Genomic DNA, 21,127 nt, shown 5'->3' on the forward strand with positions numbered 1-21,127 from the left:
TAAATAAATTTGCCTTCTCTTTGTCCCCAGTCGCCCACTCTAGATTATTTTGTAAAGGGCCTACATGCTTGGATCGGACCTTTTTACTATTAATATATTTGAAGAGTTTTTTTGGGATTGGTCCTGCTACCTCTTGGATCTGTCGTTCGTTTTCAATTTTTGTAGCCTTTATTTCCTTTTTGCATATTCTGTTATATTCTTTGTAATGTTTAAATGATAGCGTTCCATCATTTTTATATTGAATAAAAGCTCTTTTCTTATTATCTATAGCTTTTTTAACTTTGGCCGTAAGCCACATAGGATTGATTTTTAGCCTTTTAAACTTGTTGCCCATTAATCAGTTCATTATTAGCATACCTTTTATTTTCACCTCACCATATATTTCTGTCAAGCCATTCATTCCAGAATGGATAAGCAGGAAAAAGTAAAATAGCTACTAAAATAGAAACCTTTTCTAAGTTTTGTCTGGAGTTCTCTTGAAAGAAATGTATAGTGTTTGTATATTATTTATTTCATTATGATCTGGACTACAAAAATTAAACACGTTTAACCCTGATTATTTTTTATTTTTAGTGTCCCTCAGGCAGTGAGGAAATTCTTGCAGTGAATATGGTATACCCCAGCAAGCTGCAGATTCTGCACAGTACAACTCAAACCCAAGCAGAACTCATGGCTCATCATCTACAATGAAGCATTTATCATTTATTCAGGTGAAAAAGAAATATTTACATTGCAAATAGAACAGTATATAATTCTGACAACTGTGACTTCAGGATGGTACATTGTAAAAACTCAGACGCAACGTTCATTTTCATACATTTTCAGTTTCTTTATATAAAGCGTAGTAAAACTGGGTCAGGCTTGGTTCACATCTGTGCGGGTTGTGCCGCTGCGGATCTGCACGAAAATCTGTGCCGCTGCACCACCCGCACAGAGGAATGCAGACCCGTGGGCGGGTGCCGTTAATTCTAATGGCACACTGCCCGCACTGGAAATCACAACTGCAATTGGAACCTAGGTTCCCGTGTGGGCTGTGGTTTCCAATGAAGTGCAGGGACTTCTTCCCTGCATGTCACGGGGCACGGGAGTCCATTGAAATGAATGGGCTCTCGCGCCCGCAAGGCCGCATATATGTGAACCAGGGCTAAGAGAGAATGCAGTTTTGAACGTATGGTACTGAGGGAGCTTTATGTCACTTCAGGTTAATTAAACAAAGCAAAAAAATGATGATGATGGTCTTTACAGGTGATTTATTTCAAGATCAAAGCCATGGAGCTCATAGAATAATCCAATCTGTAGCAGCTTTCTAGTCCACACATTTCTTACCCTAGTTTGTGATTTAGCCAGTTTTATACCCACCTTATTGCCACGTCATCCTGAGGGATTTTCCACTGTAGAAAAAACAACTGGGGGAATACAGATGCAACAGGGTGACAGCTCTGTTATGGTAAGGCATAGAGAACGATTATAGCCTGCTGATGTCTATCTGAATTAGAAAATACTGTAACAACTCATGCACAAAATGATACAAGAAAATCATACAAAAATGGGCATTCAATGAAAAGTAAAATGAATCAGGTTTTTAACATTCATATTTGATAAATAATAGTGACAAATGAGTAGTTTTGTTTTAGGTAGATGTTGATTTGCAGGCTTTGTGTAAGGCTTCACTTTACAGTTTCCAGATGCCACATAATTACACAGGGCCTTGAAGATGGCCACTCCAACTGCTGCTTGTCTGTTTGTTAGGGGAGACCCTAATGAGGTCAATAGGACTGGCATGCAATACTGGAGCAACAGTATAATATCCTCCAGTGGCCTAATTATGACAAATGCAGATCTTACAGTGTATCTAGATATAAGAGGAACACACAATTATCATTTTTTTTAGCTGATCAACTATGTTATCTAGAACAATACTGGCTGTAAGTAGTTTGAAGTATACAAAAGGTATAATACTAAAGTATAGGAAGGCAGTAAGACTGTAATGTTTCTGTTTAATATCTCAATATTAATGTAACCAGACTAAGTAGAACTCTTCATAGCAGAAGATCTTTGGGCTTGTTCAATAGATCAGTGCAGGTAGTAACATGTACTGCATAATAATGGCAAGCAGTCAGAAACTATCTTGTACTTTCTGGCTTCAATAGAGTAAATTGTGGCTGAATGCTATAGATTACTACACTTTGCACCTTTTACTTTAACCCTAGTGAATATGCTTGCTTGACTCTTAGAAATCTATTTATAAAAAATTAGCTGGATGAAATTTGCAAGCATTCGCCCAGCTATTGCGATTTCAGACCGTTTTTGCCTAATATGTCGATTCCCTATGATTATCAGCTTCGTCTAGTGGTCATAGTGTATTATTTTTTCTGAAGTATCTTAGTCAGGGAAATACAGTATCACGGCTGCTAGATGGAGCTCACAATCATAGGAAATCACTGTATTAAGCAAAATATAGTTGGATTTCATAATGGCTTGGCGAATGATTGTGATGATTAGCAAACTTTTTAATGAGTAAGACCCCTTATAGTTCTAAGTGATATTTCTCTAGAGATGCATATCATGTGGCTTTTATGTTAGCAGTACTTTCCTTATCCATATAAATTAGTGATTTCAAAGTGCAAATCATTCATTCAAGAGAAATTATAAAAGACAAGCACAATACTACAGTCAATGTCTTGAATTCAGATAAGATTCAGTAAAGTTTCCTGGAAAGAGGGAAAAACTACCGTGTGAGTACAAAGACATAAAATAAAGAATAAGTTAGGAGCTAGTACATTACACATTGAATATAGTGCGACGGTTCAACTGCTCTGTAAATGTTAATTCCCTGTGAACATGAGGTTTAACCCATTGCAGACAGTTACCTAGTATGCAGTACACTGGTTTAAATATGGACAGTACCCAACTAGGGGGTTAAATCTCATGCTTACAAGTGATTAATATGTCATGTGTAGTTGAGCCCAAACTAGACGAAGATGTCAACACCTGAAAACAGCAATCTTGTTGCACAGATTTATTTGCAAAGTGCTTCTGGAACCAGTAAAGCTTTCATCTGTGCATTCAGCAAGTAAGAAGGATATTAAGTCAATAGGAAACAATCACAAGATGGAAAAGAGAGTTCTTCAGTTGCAGTGAAACCATCGCCGCACAGAGTCAAATGCATAGTTCATTTTCCTCTCTGATGTAGACCTAATGTAGGTCACGGTAGAATAACACATACAAGTATTTCATCTTCTTGGAATACCGCGCTCTGCAGATCTTCACAATGCCTTTCCGCAGGATCAACCAGAAGCCATATGTGTCATTTTGTAGATTCAGGCTGGGTAACACTGACTGGACTTCTCAGCCCACAACCACTGATGACTCAAATCAGCCGCTTCAAGAGTTCAACTTACTGCCTTCTGTTCTGTTACAAGACTTCTTGTGTGTTCATTCTGCTTCTCTTTCATGGTGGTGGATGCCGCTGACATTTGGCACGTGTCACTGTAAGCTTGTGGAGATCAAATAAAACTCTGTTATTATTTGAAACTGGCAATAGCTCTGCATATTGTCATTTGTTTTTTAAGTGAAACTTCACCCAAGAGAGGATGTTCTGCTTTTCCTCCTCCCCCCTCCCTTCCTCTGTTATATTTGGAATATAGTTTTCTTTGGGTTAGTGCCTGGTTTTGACAGCTACCTGCTCCCACTTCTGGTCAGATCACCCCAGTGATTCCACTGGAAGTCCTCATCACCCCTTCCCTGCCTGCTACCTTCTGGGACACATCACAGGTCCCAGAAGGCTGCAGAACCTTTCACAAAGCAAAGCACGACGTGAACATGTGCAGTGGGAGTGGGCTTTGAAGCTGTCACAGCCGGCTGCCCACAGTTAACATGCCTCCTGGGAACCAAAGACCAGTGAAGAACTGGCCCTGTGAGGACAGTTCTTGATCCCAGGACAGGTGAGTGTCTGTTTATCAAACGTCAGCAGCTACAGGTTTTGTAACTGCTGACTTTTAATTTTTGCAGAACTGTCTGAAGTTCCTCTTTAATCACTTCAAGTCCGGACACTTTCACCCCCTGCCTGTCCAGGCCAATTTTCAGCTTTCAGTGCTATCACATTTTGAATGACAATTGCACGGTCATGCAACACTGGACCCATATGCATTTTTTTGGGACAGATAAAACTTTATTTTGGTGGTATTTATTCACCACTGGGATTTTTATTTTTTTGCTATATAAATGAAAAAGTCCAAAAATTGTGGATATAAAGTGCTTTTCTTATACAATTTTACAAATAAGTAATCTTTCTTCATGAATCTTGACCAAAAGGTATTCAGCTATCTTTTTAGTAAAAAAAAAAATATCCCAAATTAGTTTATTACCAAAATTATAATTGTTCAAAAATGTTTTTTACATTTTAATTTTCTTTTTTTTACATTATTATTTATGTTTTTTTAATATACTGTCACCCTAGCAGTACAGTGTCACCATAGTGACACTGTACTACTTGTGGGGGGTGATGAAGATTTATTTTTTTTCACACTGATTGCTTTTACACCCATAAAGGCTGCAAAAGCAACCATTTCTCCTTCTCTCTGGCTGCATTCCTGCAGGCATTGAGAAATACTGTGAGAGCTGTGATTGGTCACAGCTTGTCCCATGCTACAAGGCTGTTATGAATAGCCTTGTACCATGTGACCTCTGTGATCATTCACAGATTTCACAAGTAGTAAGCACTGATGTCAGGAAATGACATCTTGTTTACTACTGTTCATGTGATCACTATTTGGCCAATCAGTGATCACATGAAGTGGGACCTCACACAGAGGTCCCATACAGCGATCTGTGTTCCGCTGTGTCCTCCAGACACAGCGGGCACTGATCGCGGTGCCGTGCGCTCCTAGGGAGCACGCACAGGTAATGGATGCGGGGGAGACGTTTAAAGACGTCCACCTGCTTCGGCAGCACTCCCATACGAACGTTTATCTACATGGGCTGGACGGGAAGAGGTTAAAGTGTATTTCCACTTTTGCAGACAAATTCAGATAACCCCTGTATTATGTTTGTTACATGTTCTCAATCACATAGCATAACCTGAAAAAGAAAATAAAAATTGCTGATTACCATTTTATTGCTCTTCTTTTTTTTTAAGTAGCTTCTTGGAAACATCACAGCCCCCCACTTTAATGCTCCTCTCAACAGCCCTCGGAGCTGATACAAGCAGTGGACTTACTCTTGGGAGGAGTTATGCAAATATCACAATATCTTAGAGGGTAGATGTCAGTATGGGGCATAACTACCAGCTTTCTAAGATGGGAATGAGGGACACCTATAAGCAAAAATATGTATTCATAGGGCTCACCCCACACCCCCTTAGGCCCCTTTCACAAGAGGCAGACCCATCAGCAGATCCGCTTGCTCAGCGGGACATCTGTCCACTGATGACAGGTCCTCTATGGGCAGTCGGATGGAAATGGACCGCCTGTCCATGTCCATCAGACTGCCAATCTGATCCAATCTAATGGACAGAAGGGGATCCCCATCTGTCTCTTTCTGGCAGGTCGGATTGGATGTTGGTGGGTGTAAACGGACCCAATTGCTCCATAGAGGAGAATAGTGGTTCTTATCAGGTTTGCCTGAAAAACAGGCAGGCGGACCAGATTGGAACGTCCATGTGAAAGGGGCCTTACAAGAAGAATTAATATGCAAAAAATGATTGGTTAAAGCCACAAGTCCTTTTTTACCACACTATTTCTTTTTACAATTTAGAAGTTGGATGAAAGGGAGGGACAAATGAGGAGGAAGGAGGGACAGAAGGACTTTGAGGAACAGTCCCTCGGAATCAGGGACAGTTGGGAGCTATGCTGGGGAAGAGGCTGCTTTTGCATGGAGACCACTCTAGGTAATGCCCACATATGATGCAGAGCATCCATGATTACAAAAACTGAAATCCAATGAATGGAAGGATGGGCCAGAGACATTCACGCTTGGGAGGAAAGAGCTGGATCATGCTGGACTTTCTCCAGCCAGGAAATGAAGTTGGCTCTTTCTGATTTGCTGAAGCCTCTAATGCACAATGTGAGAAGCATATAGTATACAAGGTAAGCAATTTCAGGAAAGAAGAGCAACTTCTGTACAACTGTGCAAGACTGAAGGTACAGCTGGAGTTCAGCTTTAAGTATGTGGTTTTAGTTTTTCCTTTAATAGCTCAATATATTTTCTATCTCAATGTATGCCTAATAAATAGATGCTACTAGTAGCTTTTACAGGTATAAGTGTACTGTAGGTGTCTTGACACGCTAACAATCTTGACAAGGCAGTCAAACTAAAAGATGTTTCTGTTTTGAGTAGACTCGAGCATCATTCAGGGTCAGCATCTACTTCCTAGAGTAAACTTCTCCCCCTAGCTGTCATATAATAAGAACATATGGGTACTTGCCAGGTGGTGATGCAGAGACCCCAAAAAATTATAAAATGTGCCGTGTTCCACTTAGAAGCAATGCAATTACTAAACAACATTCATGGACTTTCTTCATGAATTTTGTTATGTAATTGTATTGCCCTAGCTGTCATCATTTTGTAGATCCTGGTACATACAATGCAGTCTTTGTTCTGGGCTTTGTGTACACAGCTCTTAGATTGTAAGCTCCAAGGAGCAGGGCCCTCCTATCCCTCTTGTATTGAACTGTATTGTTGCTGTACTGTCTCCCGTTATATTGTAAAGCGCTGAGCAAACTGTTGGTGGTTTATAAATCCTGTATAATAATATAATAATAATAATAATGATGTTTCACACAGATCAGCCTCATGCTGCTGCCTATCACCTGTTGAATTCCTACAAAATTAGAATGTTACAGTCTGGTTGATGACGGGGAGACAGAATACAGAGAAAAAGCTTCCTCTGCTTGTAGAACACGGGGCAATCTACTCCAAAAGTGGCATCCTACTAAGACTTTGCATACCTTTTTATTTTGACGTACCTGGAATGTATTTAGCTGATTTAAAGTGAAAGTTGATTGGGCTTTGATGATGAAAGGGCTTGTTTGGGGAATGGCACTGTTGCTATATATTGTGACGTGTGACGGGAACTTATGTAGACTTTACAGTCATTACAATCAATATGCAGACATTACAGTCCACTTTAAAGCAGTTCTAAAGGCAAAAACATTTTTTTACCTGAATGCATTCTCTGCATTCATGTGAAAAAAAGTGTTCATATGTCTGTGCCTCCCCTCACCATCCCTCCCCTAAACACTTACCTGACACCACCCTCAATCTGTCCCCACCAGCAGACCTGCTCTCCTCTCCTTCTGTATTCTTGGCTTTCCTGAGAGCAGTGGGAGCCATTGGCCCTGGTGCTCTCAGTCAAATCCTGTGGGGGGGTAGGGTCAAGCCGAACTGTGTGTGTCTATGGATGCACACAACCTGGCTCAGGACTGAGCCCTCATGAGTGTCCCCACAGCAAGTGGTTTGCTATGGGGGCACTTGAAGAAAAGAACGAGCCAAGACTGTCAGTGGGGGACCCCAGAAGAGGAGGTTTGAGGCCGTTCTGTTCAATACCATTGCACAGAGCAGATAAGTATAACATGTTTGTTATTTTAATTAAATAAAAAAGAAAGTTTTACAATCACTTTAAGCCAAAAATGACCAGCTATGGCTGTAATAAGGGATAATCTGGACAAAGTTCCACACATGGAACAAGCAAGCTGGGAATATCGCCCAAAAGTCCAACCAAAATCATTTTCAGAGATGTCTATTTTCTAATTATATTGGCTGACTAAACTTATTGCTGTATGTTTTCACAAAGGTAAGGCTGAAAGAGGTTGTTTATGTAATCTTTCAGTGGGAATATGGGACAAGAAACGCATTCATACCTTAATTTCAATAGCAACGTACAGTATGTTATTTTATTAAAGCTCAACTCCAGAAATTAGACAAAATTTACCATTGTAGTGGAGCCCTCTAGCATTGTGAGGGTCAAAGAATAAATTCACCTTCGGTATCATGTTACATGTTTTTAGGGTGGAACATGTAATATGTGCCCGCTCCTACAGCTCTCCACCCAATCCCTCCTTCCCCTTGTGACAGCAGGCGGGGTATCTTCTTCCCACACCCAGGGCCGTGGATAAAGGGGTACCACCAGTCCTCCTGTATGGGGCCCAGGCAATCAGGGGGGCCCAGGCAGCTGAGTGAATCAGATGTGGGCAGGAAAGATGATCGGCATGGGGGGGGTGCAATTACTGGAAACAGTCCCCTGTATAGCTCTCTGCAGCCACTGAAAACCAGTGGGAGAGGAGAAGAACCCATCACCCTCCCTTTGCACCATACGTTTCCCTCTGCTGCCCAGGTCCCGCTGTGTGCCCCATCCCTACAGGGCTGCCAGCTTCCCTCCTCTTCTTCCCATTGGTAACTGCAAGCACACAACAGGATCCTTCAGGATGGAGAGTGGGGGAATGGGCTGGTAAATATGTTGCATTTACCAGCCCCTTCCTTTCCTAAATTAAAACAATGATCGATCGGTACCAATCACTCACTGTGTTCATTCATAATTGAAGCATTAACACAGTGAGTGATCGGTGCCAATCATTCTGTGTTCATTCATAATTGAAGCATAGTAAACTGTGGGGGGTTTTTGGGGGGAGGGAGGGGAACCTGTCAGGTTGGCTGTATGGGGCCTCGTGGTTTCTAACAGCAGCCTTGCCCACACCTGCTGTCACCACTTGAAAAGAGCACCAGGGGCTCTCCCACCTGGGCGCATCATTCATTCAGAGTTCTGTGAAGGAAAAGACAACAAGTACCGACAGCCTTTGCAGCTGATGGCTTGTAGTTCTCAATTAAATGAGATGGCACTGGTGGGCATCTTGTAAGTTATTGATTCTTCCTGGAACTAATGAATACAAGAGGTAAAAGTGAGCGCTTGGTTGTCTAGCTGCTGGCATTAAAGGTGAAACCTCTTACCCTCTATACAATCATATATATATATATATATATATAAAAAATGATTGCCTGTATGAAAGGTATGGGCAGACAGCCACACTGACAGTCAGCAGGAGCCTGACATTGCATCTGGGTGCAATGCTTTCCATGCTCCTAAGAGAAAAAATAGAAAATGCACATTTTTTTACCTGAAAAATGTGTATTATTTTTTTAAGGTGAACCTATCCCTAAAATTTTCATTAGGTCTAGGGGAAGCAAAAGAGGCTTTATTACTTACCTTACCCCAGCTTTGTCCATTTCTAGCACTCTCTCTTTGATGTTCTGGACTATGGGCAGTCCCTCGTTACATTCCATACCATTCAGGGCCAAGGTGGGACTGACCATTTGGGCTCTCGGGCACTGCCCGAGGGTCCAGGGTCAGTAGGGGGCCCCATGAGATGCCCCTAGTACCTTTCATAGGCTTTTTTGGGTGTGGTTTGAGTGTGGGTGAGGACACAGGGGCCCTATGATCCCCTATTGCCCGGGGGCCCCATGAGTTGTCAGTCTGTCCCTGTTCAGGGTTATTAACCCTGCATTGTATGTGGAGAAGGCAGGAGGGCAACCACAGTTTGGAGTACCTTAGTGTGGAAGCTTCACAGAACCTGTCCCATTGATGAAGGAACTTTGCTGGAGTGAGGAATAAGGTAAGTAATCCTCATTCCTGCACCCCTAGTCTGAATGAGCAGTTGGGAGGGTGGGCACTGCAAGGGTGGATTTTGTCTAATTCCTGCAGTTGGGCTGACCATGATGAAACCAGTTTAACATAAACCTGCAGATGTCGCTGTATACTCATTCTATGCTCTGATAAACTGAGTGTCACACAAGACACTTAGGTCCCTGTGTAAACGTGGGGAATACCAGCAGATGAGCAAAACAATTTTTTTATTTGAGGTTGCTATTAACAGGCAAATTGTAGCTTGTCACACATCAGCAAAAGTATAATTGAGCTAAGCCTGCCAAGCCTAACACACCTGCAACTATAATCCACTTCAACTGTGTGACAACACTTTGCTTCTGTTTAGAAATAGCACCTCCAAGCAACAAGTAAACTCAAATAATGAAGTGACAGGGCCTCATTTACGGTCAGTTAGGGCCATGCACCGCCAAGCATTAGGCTGGCCATACATTATACAATTTTCTTGAGAATTTTGCTTTAGATTTTTCAAAAACCATATAATAAAACCTAAACAACACTTTCAGTTATATCCAATTAGGCAGGCCCTTGCACTACATAGTTGAAGGCAAATCTAAAGGAAATTTGACAGAAAATTGTATAGGGTATGGCCAGCCTTATGAGAACCATAGATGGAATGAAAAAACAGCCGAAAAACCGCCGGAAAAAAAAATCGGCTGATTTTCGGATCGTTAGTGCGGTAATCGGTCGGCCGTTTTTAGTGATTTTTGCCCTTTTGGATTATCAGTCCTGCTTAAAAATAATCGTCCAAATTTGTCGTTCTGCCGATTTTCACGGCAATGATGGACAAATCTGCCGATCTTTTTCCGATTTTAAAAAATGTGCATGAGCAGTGACATGAAAGAAGAAGTAAAAGAAGAAAAGGAAAAAAATAGAATATGAATGAGAAGAAGAAATAGAATATGAAGAAGAAATAGAAGAAATAGAATATGAAGAAGTAGAAGAAATAGAATATGAAGAAGAAAAAGGAGAAATAGAAGATGAATAAGAAGAAGAAAACAAAGAATTTCAGTCCGATATTATATTTGACATTTAAAAGTATAGCAACATTGTATCTATTTGTATCCGAATAGAAACATCTGTATCCGAAATGGATACAAATAGATACAATGTTGCAACTTTTTTCTTCTTCTTATTCATATTCTATTTCTTCTTCTTCTGCATATTCTATTTCTTCTTTTTATTCATATTCTGTTTCTTCTTCTTCTGCATATTCTATTTCTTCTTTTTATTCATATTCTATTTCTTCTTCTTCTGCATATTCTATTTCTTCTTTTTAGTCATATTCTATTTCTTCTTCATATTCTATTTCTTCCACTTCTTCATATTCTATTTCTTCTTTTAATTCATATTCTATTTCTTCTTCTTCTGCATATTCTATATAATTGCCGGCCGTAGACGGGACGAAAATCAGCCGACTTTTTTTTACCAATGGTGGTAACGTCGGCTGATTGAATGACAGATTTTTTGTTTTTCTAAAAAAAAACGGTCGGTTTTCTCCCTGTCTATGGCCTGCATTAGAGCATCAAAAGTAGGGATCACAGGTGTATGTGATCAGCTGTTGCCAGGAAGCCTGTACAAGTAAATGCAGGTGCCGCAGCTGTTGGGGTTGCATGTGATTAGGAACAGATGAGCGGTCCAGGACGCAGGCAGCTTGCATCCAGGTCCACTCACAAACACTTGTGATCCCTGTTGTAGAAATACGCTTTTGCTTGGGGTGCACAGCCCATGCGAATCAGGCCCAGTGCTGTCAAGAAAACACTGCGCAACGCTAGTCAGAAATTCTAATCAATTTAGCTTACATCTGAATTTTTATTATCTCAAGCAACCACATTCAGCAGGCTTCTCACACTGCCTCTGCTCATCTCTTTTTTTCTCATACTGTGATACCTTTCTCCAATATTCCACTGTGAGTAAAAGAGGCTGCACTACACCCAGAGAAATGACAGTGCTCATAGTATTTCCTCAGGCCAAGAGTCATAGGTATTCAGAATATAAGGAAACTGGCAGCTTTTGGGTTTTAGCTGCCATGACAGCTGGTACAGAAGATGAAAATTAAAGACAAATAAGAAGTAGACTGTGCCCAATTTGTGAATATAAATTCTAAATAGTTCTGTCTATCTGGAGTTTAACTTTGAAGGGTAACTACACTTTCCCAGGAAAAAATCACAAATACAAAAAAATAAATATTACAGCATATACAATTGCGACACAAGTCATATTATAATTGAATGTTATTAAAAATTAATTTTCCTTTTCAATCTGCAACGCTGTAATTTTCATGCAATGCAATATAGCTACTGGAAGTATTCTGTACACAAAATGTACACAGAACACTCTCCCCCCCCAGAAACATAATTCCCTGCTTGTGTGATTGGCTTTTCCAGAAGTCTGACCTAAGATTCAAGTCAGATTTTTGGCATCCCTGCAGCAAAAATGTCATGTTTCTCATTAGAGCCCTGCAGGTGCTGCAGCTGACTCATAATTATGAAATCACTTCATTTTCCACATGGACACAATCAAACAGATCTTTCTTCAGAATAACAAAATGTAGGTAATCTGCAAGAACGTTTGTTAAAATCCCTGCAGTGTACACTGATCACCCAGAGGGAAAGGTTTTTTCTCAACAAAAGTGGAGTTACTCTTTGACCCCTTGGCGCTGGTGCCTCCCGGCCCTTTAAGGGCTGCAGAAGCCGGGAGGCGGGGGGGGATTTTAAGGTCATGTGATCACCGTGATTCGCCATCACGGCGGTCACATGATCGGAAAAGGTCCCGATCGAAAGAGGAGATCGGGACCTTTCCATGAGTACTGGACATGTGTGCTGGGAGCATGCAGGGCGTGCGCTCTCAGCACATATTTTTTTGTTAATTGCACGCAAATGTGCGGCCGCTTGGCATCAAGGCCCAGACGCCGGAGGCCGCACATTTGCGTGTGGCCGGCGTGAACAAGTTAAGGAGCAATTCCAGGCAACAAATGAAAGTAACTAGCAAATTAGACGTACCAATGCTCTCCTGCAAATACTGCAACTGTGCTAAATCTAAAAGTTTGCTTTATATACTCAGATAAGACCAGGAAGAGCATCAAGGGCTTGTATTACTGGAACGTAGGACCTTGCAGCCATTAATGTGAGCTGAACACTGCACATATATTCAGGTAGCTGCACCACTTCCCCCTTAATGGTTTACATGTGTACTGAGTCTTTCAGAGGAATACATTTCAGAAGTCATTTGGAAAGTGTCAGAACCACAACCCATGTATATTAATTACAGCTGGGGTCCTCAAACTTTCACTGTCCATTAAACTTTAAGGGTGCCTGATTGTGGCCAGTGGGAGTAGAAACCCCCCCATCCCCCCGTGTCAATGGACAGTAGGAGTAAACAATACTGTTGGCTCAGTGGCGAGTTAGAGAAAAAAAAATACCCCAGGGTTGGTGGTCAGTGGAAGTAAAAAAAAAAAAACCTAGTGCCCGTAGTTAGTAGAAAGAGGAATAATGCTCCATCCTTGGTGTCATTGAAAGGAACAGTGCCTCCTCAATGGTATCAGTGAGTTCCTCATTTTTTGTGTCAGTGGAAGGAACAGTGCTCCCTTATTAGTGATGTAGGAGGAATAGTGCCCCATCATTGGTACTTGTGGGTGAAATTGTTCCACATTGTTGGTATCATTGGAAGGAATAATGCTCCATTGTTGGTGTCCGTGGAAGGCACAGTGCTCCATTTGTTGGTGTCAATGGCAGGCACAATGGCCCATTATTGATATCAATGGAAAGAATAATGCCCCATCATTGATGTCAGTAGAAAAACCAATGTCCCATCATTAGTTTCTGTGGGAGGAGTAGTGCCCCCCTAATGGTTTCAGCATGGGCTGCTATGGGTATTGTTATCCCGCTGATTCTTCCCTATCTCCCCTTAACTAATATAATTCTGCCCTTAGCTAAAACAATAATTTTTGTATTTTCTAACCAATAATATTTACATGTTTTAAGGGTTTTTTTCGGTTTGTGTCCCTAAACTCACACTGTCTGCACCCATCCACATGGATGTCAATTCGGGTGTAGTCTGCACATGGATACATGGAACATCTGTGCATCACATGGGTGTGCGCTTAAGAACGCCTATGTGAATGAGGCCTTCCTTGTTCACTTGTAAATATCTATACAATAATTTGTACCAGAATCCCAATTTTAGTGTCATTTTAAAAAGGACAACTTTTATACTTTTTATTTACAGTATCAATATTTTGTTATACTAACACTGATTAAAGTAGTTTTTTTTGGTATCATTTTTTTGATTATGGATAGCATAAAAAATATGTATCACTAAAATAGGATTTGCAGCATTGTTAACACTGACCATTATTCCCCTGTGACATTTCCAAGCAAGAATAGCTCACACCAGATGTACAGAAGCAGACTTCAGATTCGTAGGCTCTACTTACAGATCCCTTTTGCAGTAAGAGGGATTTCTATAGTTTTCTTAGTAATGCAGGTTTTTTTGCTTTCAGAGCTTCTGGTCATCCTAGGCAGCACTGTATGCGTAACACAGGTTTGCTCAGACTGCAAAAATCCCAGACTGTCTACTCAACTTTGAAAACTGATGGCTTTTTGTAGTTTTTCAAAAAAGGCAGTTTGTTTTAGTACAAGGGGACATTGACTGGGAGTACAGATTCCTGCTTGTGGTATAAAATAGTTTTGTGTAAATGGACCAATAGTCTTGGTGCCCCAAAAATACATCATGTAGTTATAGTAGCTGATGCTCTTGTTTTCCTGTAAGGAAGTGGGCAGTACATACCCCAGCTGCGCTGTGGCTGTTGTCAGTGTGGAGCTGTGGCATAGAATTAGGACAAGCGTGTGTGGTTACCATCTACCTGTTGTCTGACAGAAACCCTGAGGTGGAGGACCATGCATCACTCATTGTCATGCTGCTGGCCCCAGTGCCAAATAAAATAAAAAAAATTGTGCAATTGCTAGATTATTTTAATATTCTAATTAAGTAGTGAATTAGGCTAGAGGGATGCACTTTCTGTCTTCTATTGGATAGAATTATTAGGTCCTCATATTACGTACTACTGGTAAATCTAAAATTAAACATACAAAGATTGTACAGTCAGATTGTAACACGTATAGTAACACTAATGTTTGCAACAGACGTGTTAAAGCCTACGTAAAGCGGAGTTCCACTCAAACGTGGAAGCTCCACTTATTTGCCTCCTCCTCCCCTCCACTGCCATATTTGGCACCTTTTGGGGGGAAGGGGGAAGCGGATACCTGTTTTTAAAAGGTACTCGCTCCCACTTTTGGCTCAGTTCACTGCAGCGAAGTGAGACGGAAGTTCGGCCCCCTCCTTCCTCCCGCAGTCTGCTAGGACCTTTCACAGGTCCCAGAAAACCGCCAAACCAATCAGGAGGCACAGTGGGCACCAGGCTGTGAAGCCACAAGCTGTCACAGCCTGGTGACCACAGTTGAGATGCCGGCGCCATGGATGAGCGAAGTGGAGAAGGGACAGTGTGGGTGAGAACATCGCTAGACCCTGGGACAGGTAAGTGTATGTTTATTAAAAGTCAGCAGCTACAGTTTTTGTAGCTGCTGACTTTTAATAAACACAAAAACGGCTGGAACTCTGCTTTAATTCTAGATAAGCAGCAAGGCAAGAATAGGCATGACATTCCTAGACATTGAGTCAAGCTGAATATTATGGTTATATTCCACATTCAGTTTATTGGAGTCTTCTTTGATCTGGCACTCAGAAGATGTTCTGCTGTTTCACAGCCAGGAGTGACATCACTGAACATTTATAAGCTATGTGACACTGCTAGAGGCAGTTACAACTGCCTTTTAAAGTGTTCTGCAAGAATCAGAACCTGTAACATGGGTCTGTAACAGACGTTGGGGTTGACTTACTAAAACTGGAGCGTGAAAAACCTAGTGCAGCTCTGTAGAGAAAACAATCAGCTTCCAGATTTTTTGTCAAAGCTTAAAGTGGTTGTAAGGCTCAATGCACAGAATGCATGAAGGTAAAAAATCTTCTGTGTGCAACAGACTCCTCCAGCCCCTCTAGAACTTACCTGAGCCCCATCTCGATCTGGCAATGTGCACAAGAGCCTCAGCTCTCCCAGGTCTCTCCCTCCTATTTGGATGAGACAGCAGCGGTAGCCATTGGCTCCAGCTACTGTCAATCACAGCCAGTGAGAGTGGGGCCGAGCCGTGCTCCATGTGTAAATAGACACACAGAGCATTGGCTCAGGAGCAAGCCTGCTCGGGTGCTCCTATAGCAAGCTGCTTCCTATAGGGGCACTAGACAGGGGGGAGGGGCCTGGAGCACCAGTGGGGGGCCCGAGAAGAGCAGGTAAGTATGATATATGTATTATAAAAACACACAAACCTTTATTATCACTTTAATTGAACAAGCTGAAGTGAAAAGCTGATTGGCTACCATGCACAGCTGCAGCAGATTTTGCACTCAAGCCCTTTATGTCTATTAAATAACAGGGATGATGGGGAAAAAAAGTTACTTTACACTGGGAAGTTGGAAAGAAAACAGGGTTGATTGCATGTAGCTCTGTACTAATGAGCGAAAGGAGAATCATAAATTTATAGGATGCTGTACACAAGTGTTGCAGTGCAAGGAGTATGCTGATAGAAGGATGGAACAGAGTGACAGACAGATGAGCTTATTGGTTTGCTGCTTCAAATTCATGGTCCAGTCACAGTGGGGAAGGGACTTGTACGTGCTACAGATACCCTTCTCTGGCAGACAGGGCAGAAGAGCTCTGTAAATTTCAGAACTGAATGGACAGAAGTACAAATCCTTCGGCAAGTAAGACAGCCCCTTTAGGACTCATGCACACAGGTGCCTGGTGCCATACAATGTAAATATTGGGCGTATTTCCCCATACAGTAGCAACAACTGCTGCATACAGCCACAAACAAGTCAATTACAGGATGCAGCTGTAGATGGGTGTATGTTGGTACTTACATAAGCAGACAGTTTGTGTTCACGTGCATACAAATGTCTATGTCTGTACTTGTCTGTATCGTCTTTTGCAAGTACTGGCTAGTGATGGGCAGAACACTCCCCTGTTCAGTTCGCGGTCGAACATCCAAACTCATAGAATGTTCGACCATGAACTTTGAACACGAATTGAACAATATACTGAGCTGTATCTTACTGCATCTGAGTATGTGGTAAGATACCGCTCAGTTACTCAAATACGGCATGAGTTATATTATTAAGTCATGCAGTATTTTAGTAGTGAAACATTCATTATGGTTTCAGCTGTCAGTGGGGATTTTGAGGGGAACCCCAATGCCAAAATAAAAAACAAACGACATGGAGGTCCTCCCCAAAATCCATACCAGACCCATATCTGAGCATGCAGCCCGGCAGGTCAGGAAATGGGGGGGACAAGTGAGCGCCATCCCCTCCTGACCAATACCAGGCCACATGTCCCCCCAAAGAACCTTGTCCCCATGTTGATGGGGACGAGGGCATCTTCGCCACAACCATGACTTGTGGTTGTGGGGGTCTGCTGGTGGGGGGCTTATCGGAATCTGGAAGCCACCTTTAACAAGGGGGCCCCCAGATCCTGGCCCCCCTTTCTAAATGAGTATGGGGTACATGGTACCGCTACCCATTCACAAAAAAAGTGTAGTGTAAAAAAAAAAAAAATACAAGAGACAGTCTTTGACAAGTCCTTTATTGAAAATAAAAGTAAAAAAAAATGTCCCCCAAAGTAGATCCAACATCAATCAGGATGCCCACCGCCGCTGCTACCCGAAAAAAAAAAAAAGCACTCCGCTCGCGATGCCAGCTCCCACCATCTGAGAGCTGCGCCCCAATGACAGTTCTTAAATACTGTCATGATGTCACAAGGAGGTGGGGTTCACTGCACGCCCTTGTGACATCATCACGTGCTGTGATTGGTCAAAGCATTGCACCTGACCTGTGGTCAGATGCATTGCTTTGACCAATCACAATGCACTGTCAGGGCACAGGGCATTGTGGGGTGCGGTGGGCGAACAGCCCGTTGCACGCCCGTACCGTTCGTGTGTTCGCCCAACACACAAACAGCCCATGTTCGAGTCGAACTTAGGTTTGACTCGAACATGAAGCCCATCCCTAGTACTGGCATAAACTTTGGTACTTCTGCTTCTTCCAATTTATTTTTACGAGCTGCTGTATACAGCAGTAGTTGACCCTGGGTGGGAAAAATACTGTACATCTGATTTTTATCTTCGACGGCACCAGGCGGACAAGGCTAGATTCATTTTAAACCAATAATCTGCCATTAAGCTTAAAGTAGAACTAAAGGCAGTGTCCCATTGTGGAGATTTCCTTCCACTTCCTGTCCCATAGCCATAACTGGAAGTGAGCTGAAATCCCTCAAAAGTGAGGGAATCCCTGATTGTCCCCTGGGTTACCAGTACTAGTGTCCCCATTGGAAGATTTCCCCTGTCTTGGAGACAACCCAAAATTTTGGATTTCCTTTTACTTTCACTTTTGATGATGATGGTAAACCAGACAAATAAAGATGGTTAATCATCGGACACAGACAGCAATAAAAACCTGATAGGTGTTCTAGTTCCTCTCCACTCTATCCAAAACAAAAAAATGTTTTGCCTTTAGTTGTACTTTAAAGGCAGATTACCTTTTCTAAATAAAATGGAAACAGACAACCCCACAACCTTGTGATTTGCAACACTTCTGAAAATAACAGTTGGCTGCTGTTATGTTGGGTTGTGGGTCAACCTCCATCATCACCTGGACAAGCTTCCTTTACGGTGCCCTCTGGTATCAAATGATTTCTGTGACATTGTCTATGAGTTAAAATGGTTGTAAACCTATGAAATTAAAAAATAAACAAAGCATATCTAGTGTGTACTTGCCTCAATCAAAAGCACCTAGTGTGGCTCCTCTCTGATCTCTCTTTCCTCTGCTATCTGCATGAGTCATTTCTGACAGTAACTTGAGATCAGGCAATCTTGAAAAAGGGCCCCACCCCACCTTCAGTGAACAGAAGGTGACTGACAGCTTCAGCTGTGCATGTTTCCTTATGAGATTGTAGAGAGGGGAGTGAGTCCACTCCCTGCACTCGGGTCTCAGATTACACTTCGCTCTGTACTCTATACTGTGCAGTGCGTGATGTCAGATCCCCCCCCCCTTCCTTCTGAAGCTGAGAAGAAGCCTTTGATCTGTGTGTTTGAGAAGGATGTAGAAAAGAGAGGGCTGCAGATAAACAGGTACAACCTATATAGGAGAATTTGTTTCTTCTCCATGTATCACCTAAAGCTAGCCACTCCAGTGGGTATATGTAAAGGTTTACAACCACTTGAATCTTGGGGGGAGGGGGGAATCTATCAGCTGACCTACTATTATTCCACAAAATGCGAGACTATAGGAGTGTTAGCTATGACCAAAGGTACACATGTTGTTAAGATACAAATGTGACAATTGTTTAAGGAACATGTATTTTCCAGGAGATTTATCCATATATCTGATTTCCATTAACAGTTAATTGGTCCTTTAACAGACAGTTATCTCACACCATATAAGAGCTTTATTTCATCAGCTGTATTAATACGTGCATGTAGGTCCTGTCCAGAAATCCAGAAATCATACAATCAGGAAAATATTGACTGCAGTCAGCTCTTTGATATGTACATATTTACCTGTGATGTTGTCCTTCTGGCACACATTAGTAGATGCTGCTGGTGTCAATATATTACACGGTACCCAGGCTTTTCTTTTTGATATAGGATCCTTTACTAACCTAAAAACAGTAAGAGTAAAACTTTCTGTAGACCTGTCATTATAAACAGTCACTGTAGGTTAGACAGAGTTAGACAGACAAAAAGAAACTAACAAGTTCTCCAATGATATCTTGTATCACCTTAAAGCGGAGGTCCAGTCGCAATGAAAAAACAAAATACAAAAACTGTAGCTGCTGACTTTGAAAAAATAGATTCTCATCTGTCCCTCGATCCTGCGATGTCCTCACACTGGCCGGGTTGACCGACCATCCTGTCTCCTCGGCGGCAGCATCTTCAGTGTGGGCAACCGGCTATGACAGCTTGTGGCTTCGCTGTGCTTTGTGAATGGTCCCGTAAGCTTCTGAGACCTATCACAAAGATTACGGGGAGGGAAGTGTTGGAGGACAACTTCCGCTTCCGATCGCCTTAGGCAATCGCAGCAGAAGTGGGAGATGGTACCTGTCAAATTCAGGTACCCGCTCCCCAAAGGTGCCAATCCTTAATGGGGAGTGGGGGACAAAGCCTTAAAGCAGAACTTCCCCTTTTGGGTGGAGCTCCACTTTAAGCAATTCATAGTAGTTTATATATTTAAATATATATTTTTCCAAAAAAAGGAAAAATATAATATAGCATACTTGAATACTATGCAGGCCTCAATCTTTTTTGTTATAAAATGCCTTCTGTTTACAGAGCAGAAACACTCAAGCTGATTTTACACACAGGAGAATCAGGCCTCATGCACATAGGGTGTTTTCATTCTTTCCTCTAAACACATTTTCCTCTGGAAAGGAAAAAGAACCTTAAAAAATGCACCTAAAGCTGTGTATTGCACATGTGTCTAGGTGCATCACATGGTTGAGCGTTCACGGATGCCTTTGGCCAAAATATTAATATATTTGTGCCACTGGAATGCATTAATGCCCAAACCATGGACATATCTGGGCACATCAAACATTTTTTCTGTTTTTCAACTCTTCTCCTAAAGGCACTGGTAACGTGTTTTTTTTCAGCCTGTAAGGCACGGTTCACACTCTTGCAACTTGGGATCCAACTTGTGAGACCCAAAATTGCAGGACATGTGAAATGTCATATATCTCTATGAGGGCTATTCCAAATTACACTACTAAAGTCGCTGCAACTTCAGAAAATGTTCCTGAACTACTTTGATCCAACTTTTGGTATGGCTTCTAAGTGTAAAAGTCGTATCAAAATCGGACTCCAAAGTCGCACTGAAAATTGCATGACTTTGAAATTGGCTAGTGTGAACCGAGCTTTAGGCCCGGTAGCTCGAAGCGCAAAACCGCTCAACTAGCAAAACCTATTGTTTTCAACAGCCCTTATTCACATCTGAGTGTTCTGTTGCTTGTAGCAAAATACCTGTCACTCAAAAATGTACATGAGCTACTTTACAGGCAGAATTGAGCATTTTGGGCCCCATTGACTTCAATGGGAACACTTGAAAACACTTGATTTGTGCATTTTTATTAACTTAATCTTAATGTTAGCTGATGTCCTCCCCTAATGATTTCTGTCCGCTAAAACAAAATGCCCAAGGCCCTGTTCACACAGTATTTTGTACCTTGTAGCTTCAAAAGCTCAATAACTCTCAACAAGCAAAAACCCATTGTTTTCAATAGTCCTTGTTCACATTTGAGCATAATGCCTGTAGCCAAACGCCTGTAGCTCAAAAGAGTACATGAGCCACTTTTCAGGCAGAACTGAGCAT

General features: G+C 41.9%; 1 protein-coding gene across 7 annotated transcripts in view; it reads right to left on the reverse strand.

Moving 5' to 3' along the window:
- Positions 1-682: 682 nt before the first annotated feature.
- The window catches only part of MCF2L2 (MCF.2 cell line derived transforming sequence-like 2), a 371,113-nt gene continuing 350,668 nt past the window's right edge, over positions 683-21,127 (reverse strand). For all 7 annotated transcript variants that reach the window (XM_089675584.1, XM_089675583.1, XM_089675586.1 and 4 more), the window contains 2 exons: positions 19,321-19,421; positions 683-3,496 (listed from right to left, as the gene is read on the reverse strand). In XM_089675584.1, the coding sequence (XP_089531710.1) occupies positions 3,393-3,496; positions 19,321-19,421 (205 nt within the window). In that variant the 3' untranslated portion in view covers positions 683-3,392. The remainder of the gene's footprint in view (positions 3,497-19,320; positions 19,422-21,127) is intronic.

Source organism: Staurois parvus, unplaced genomic scaffold, assembly GCF_062004578.1.
Source record: "Staurois parvus isolate SC_StPar_1 unplaced genomic scaffold, SC_StPar_1.0 ptg000155l, whole genome shotgun sequence".
NCBI lineage: Eukaryota > Metazoa > Chordata > Amphibia > Anura > Ranidae > Staurois > Staurois parvus.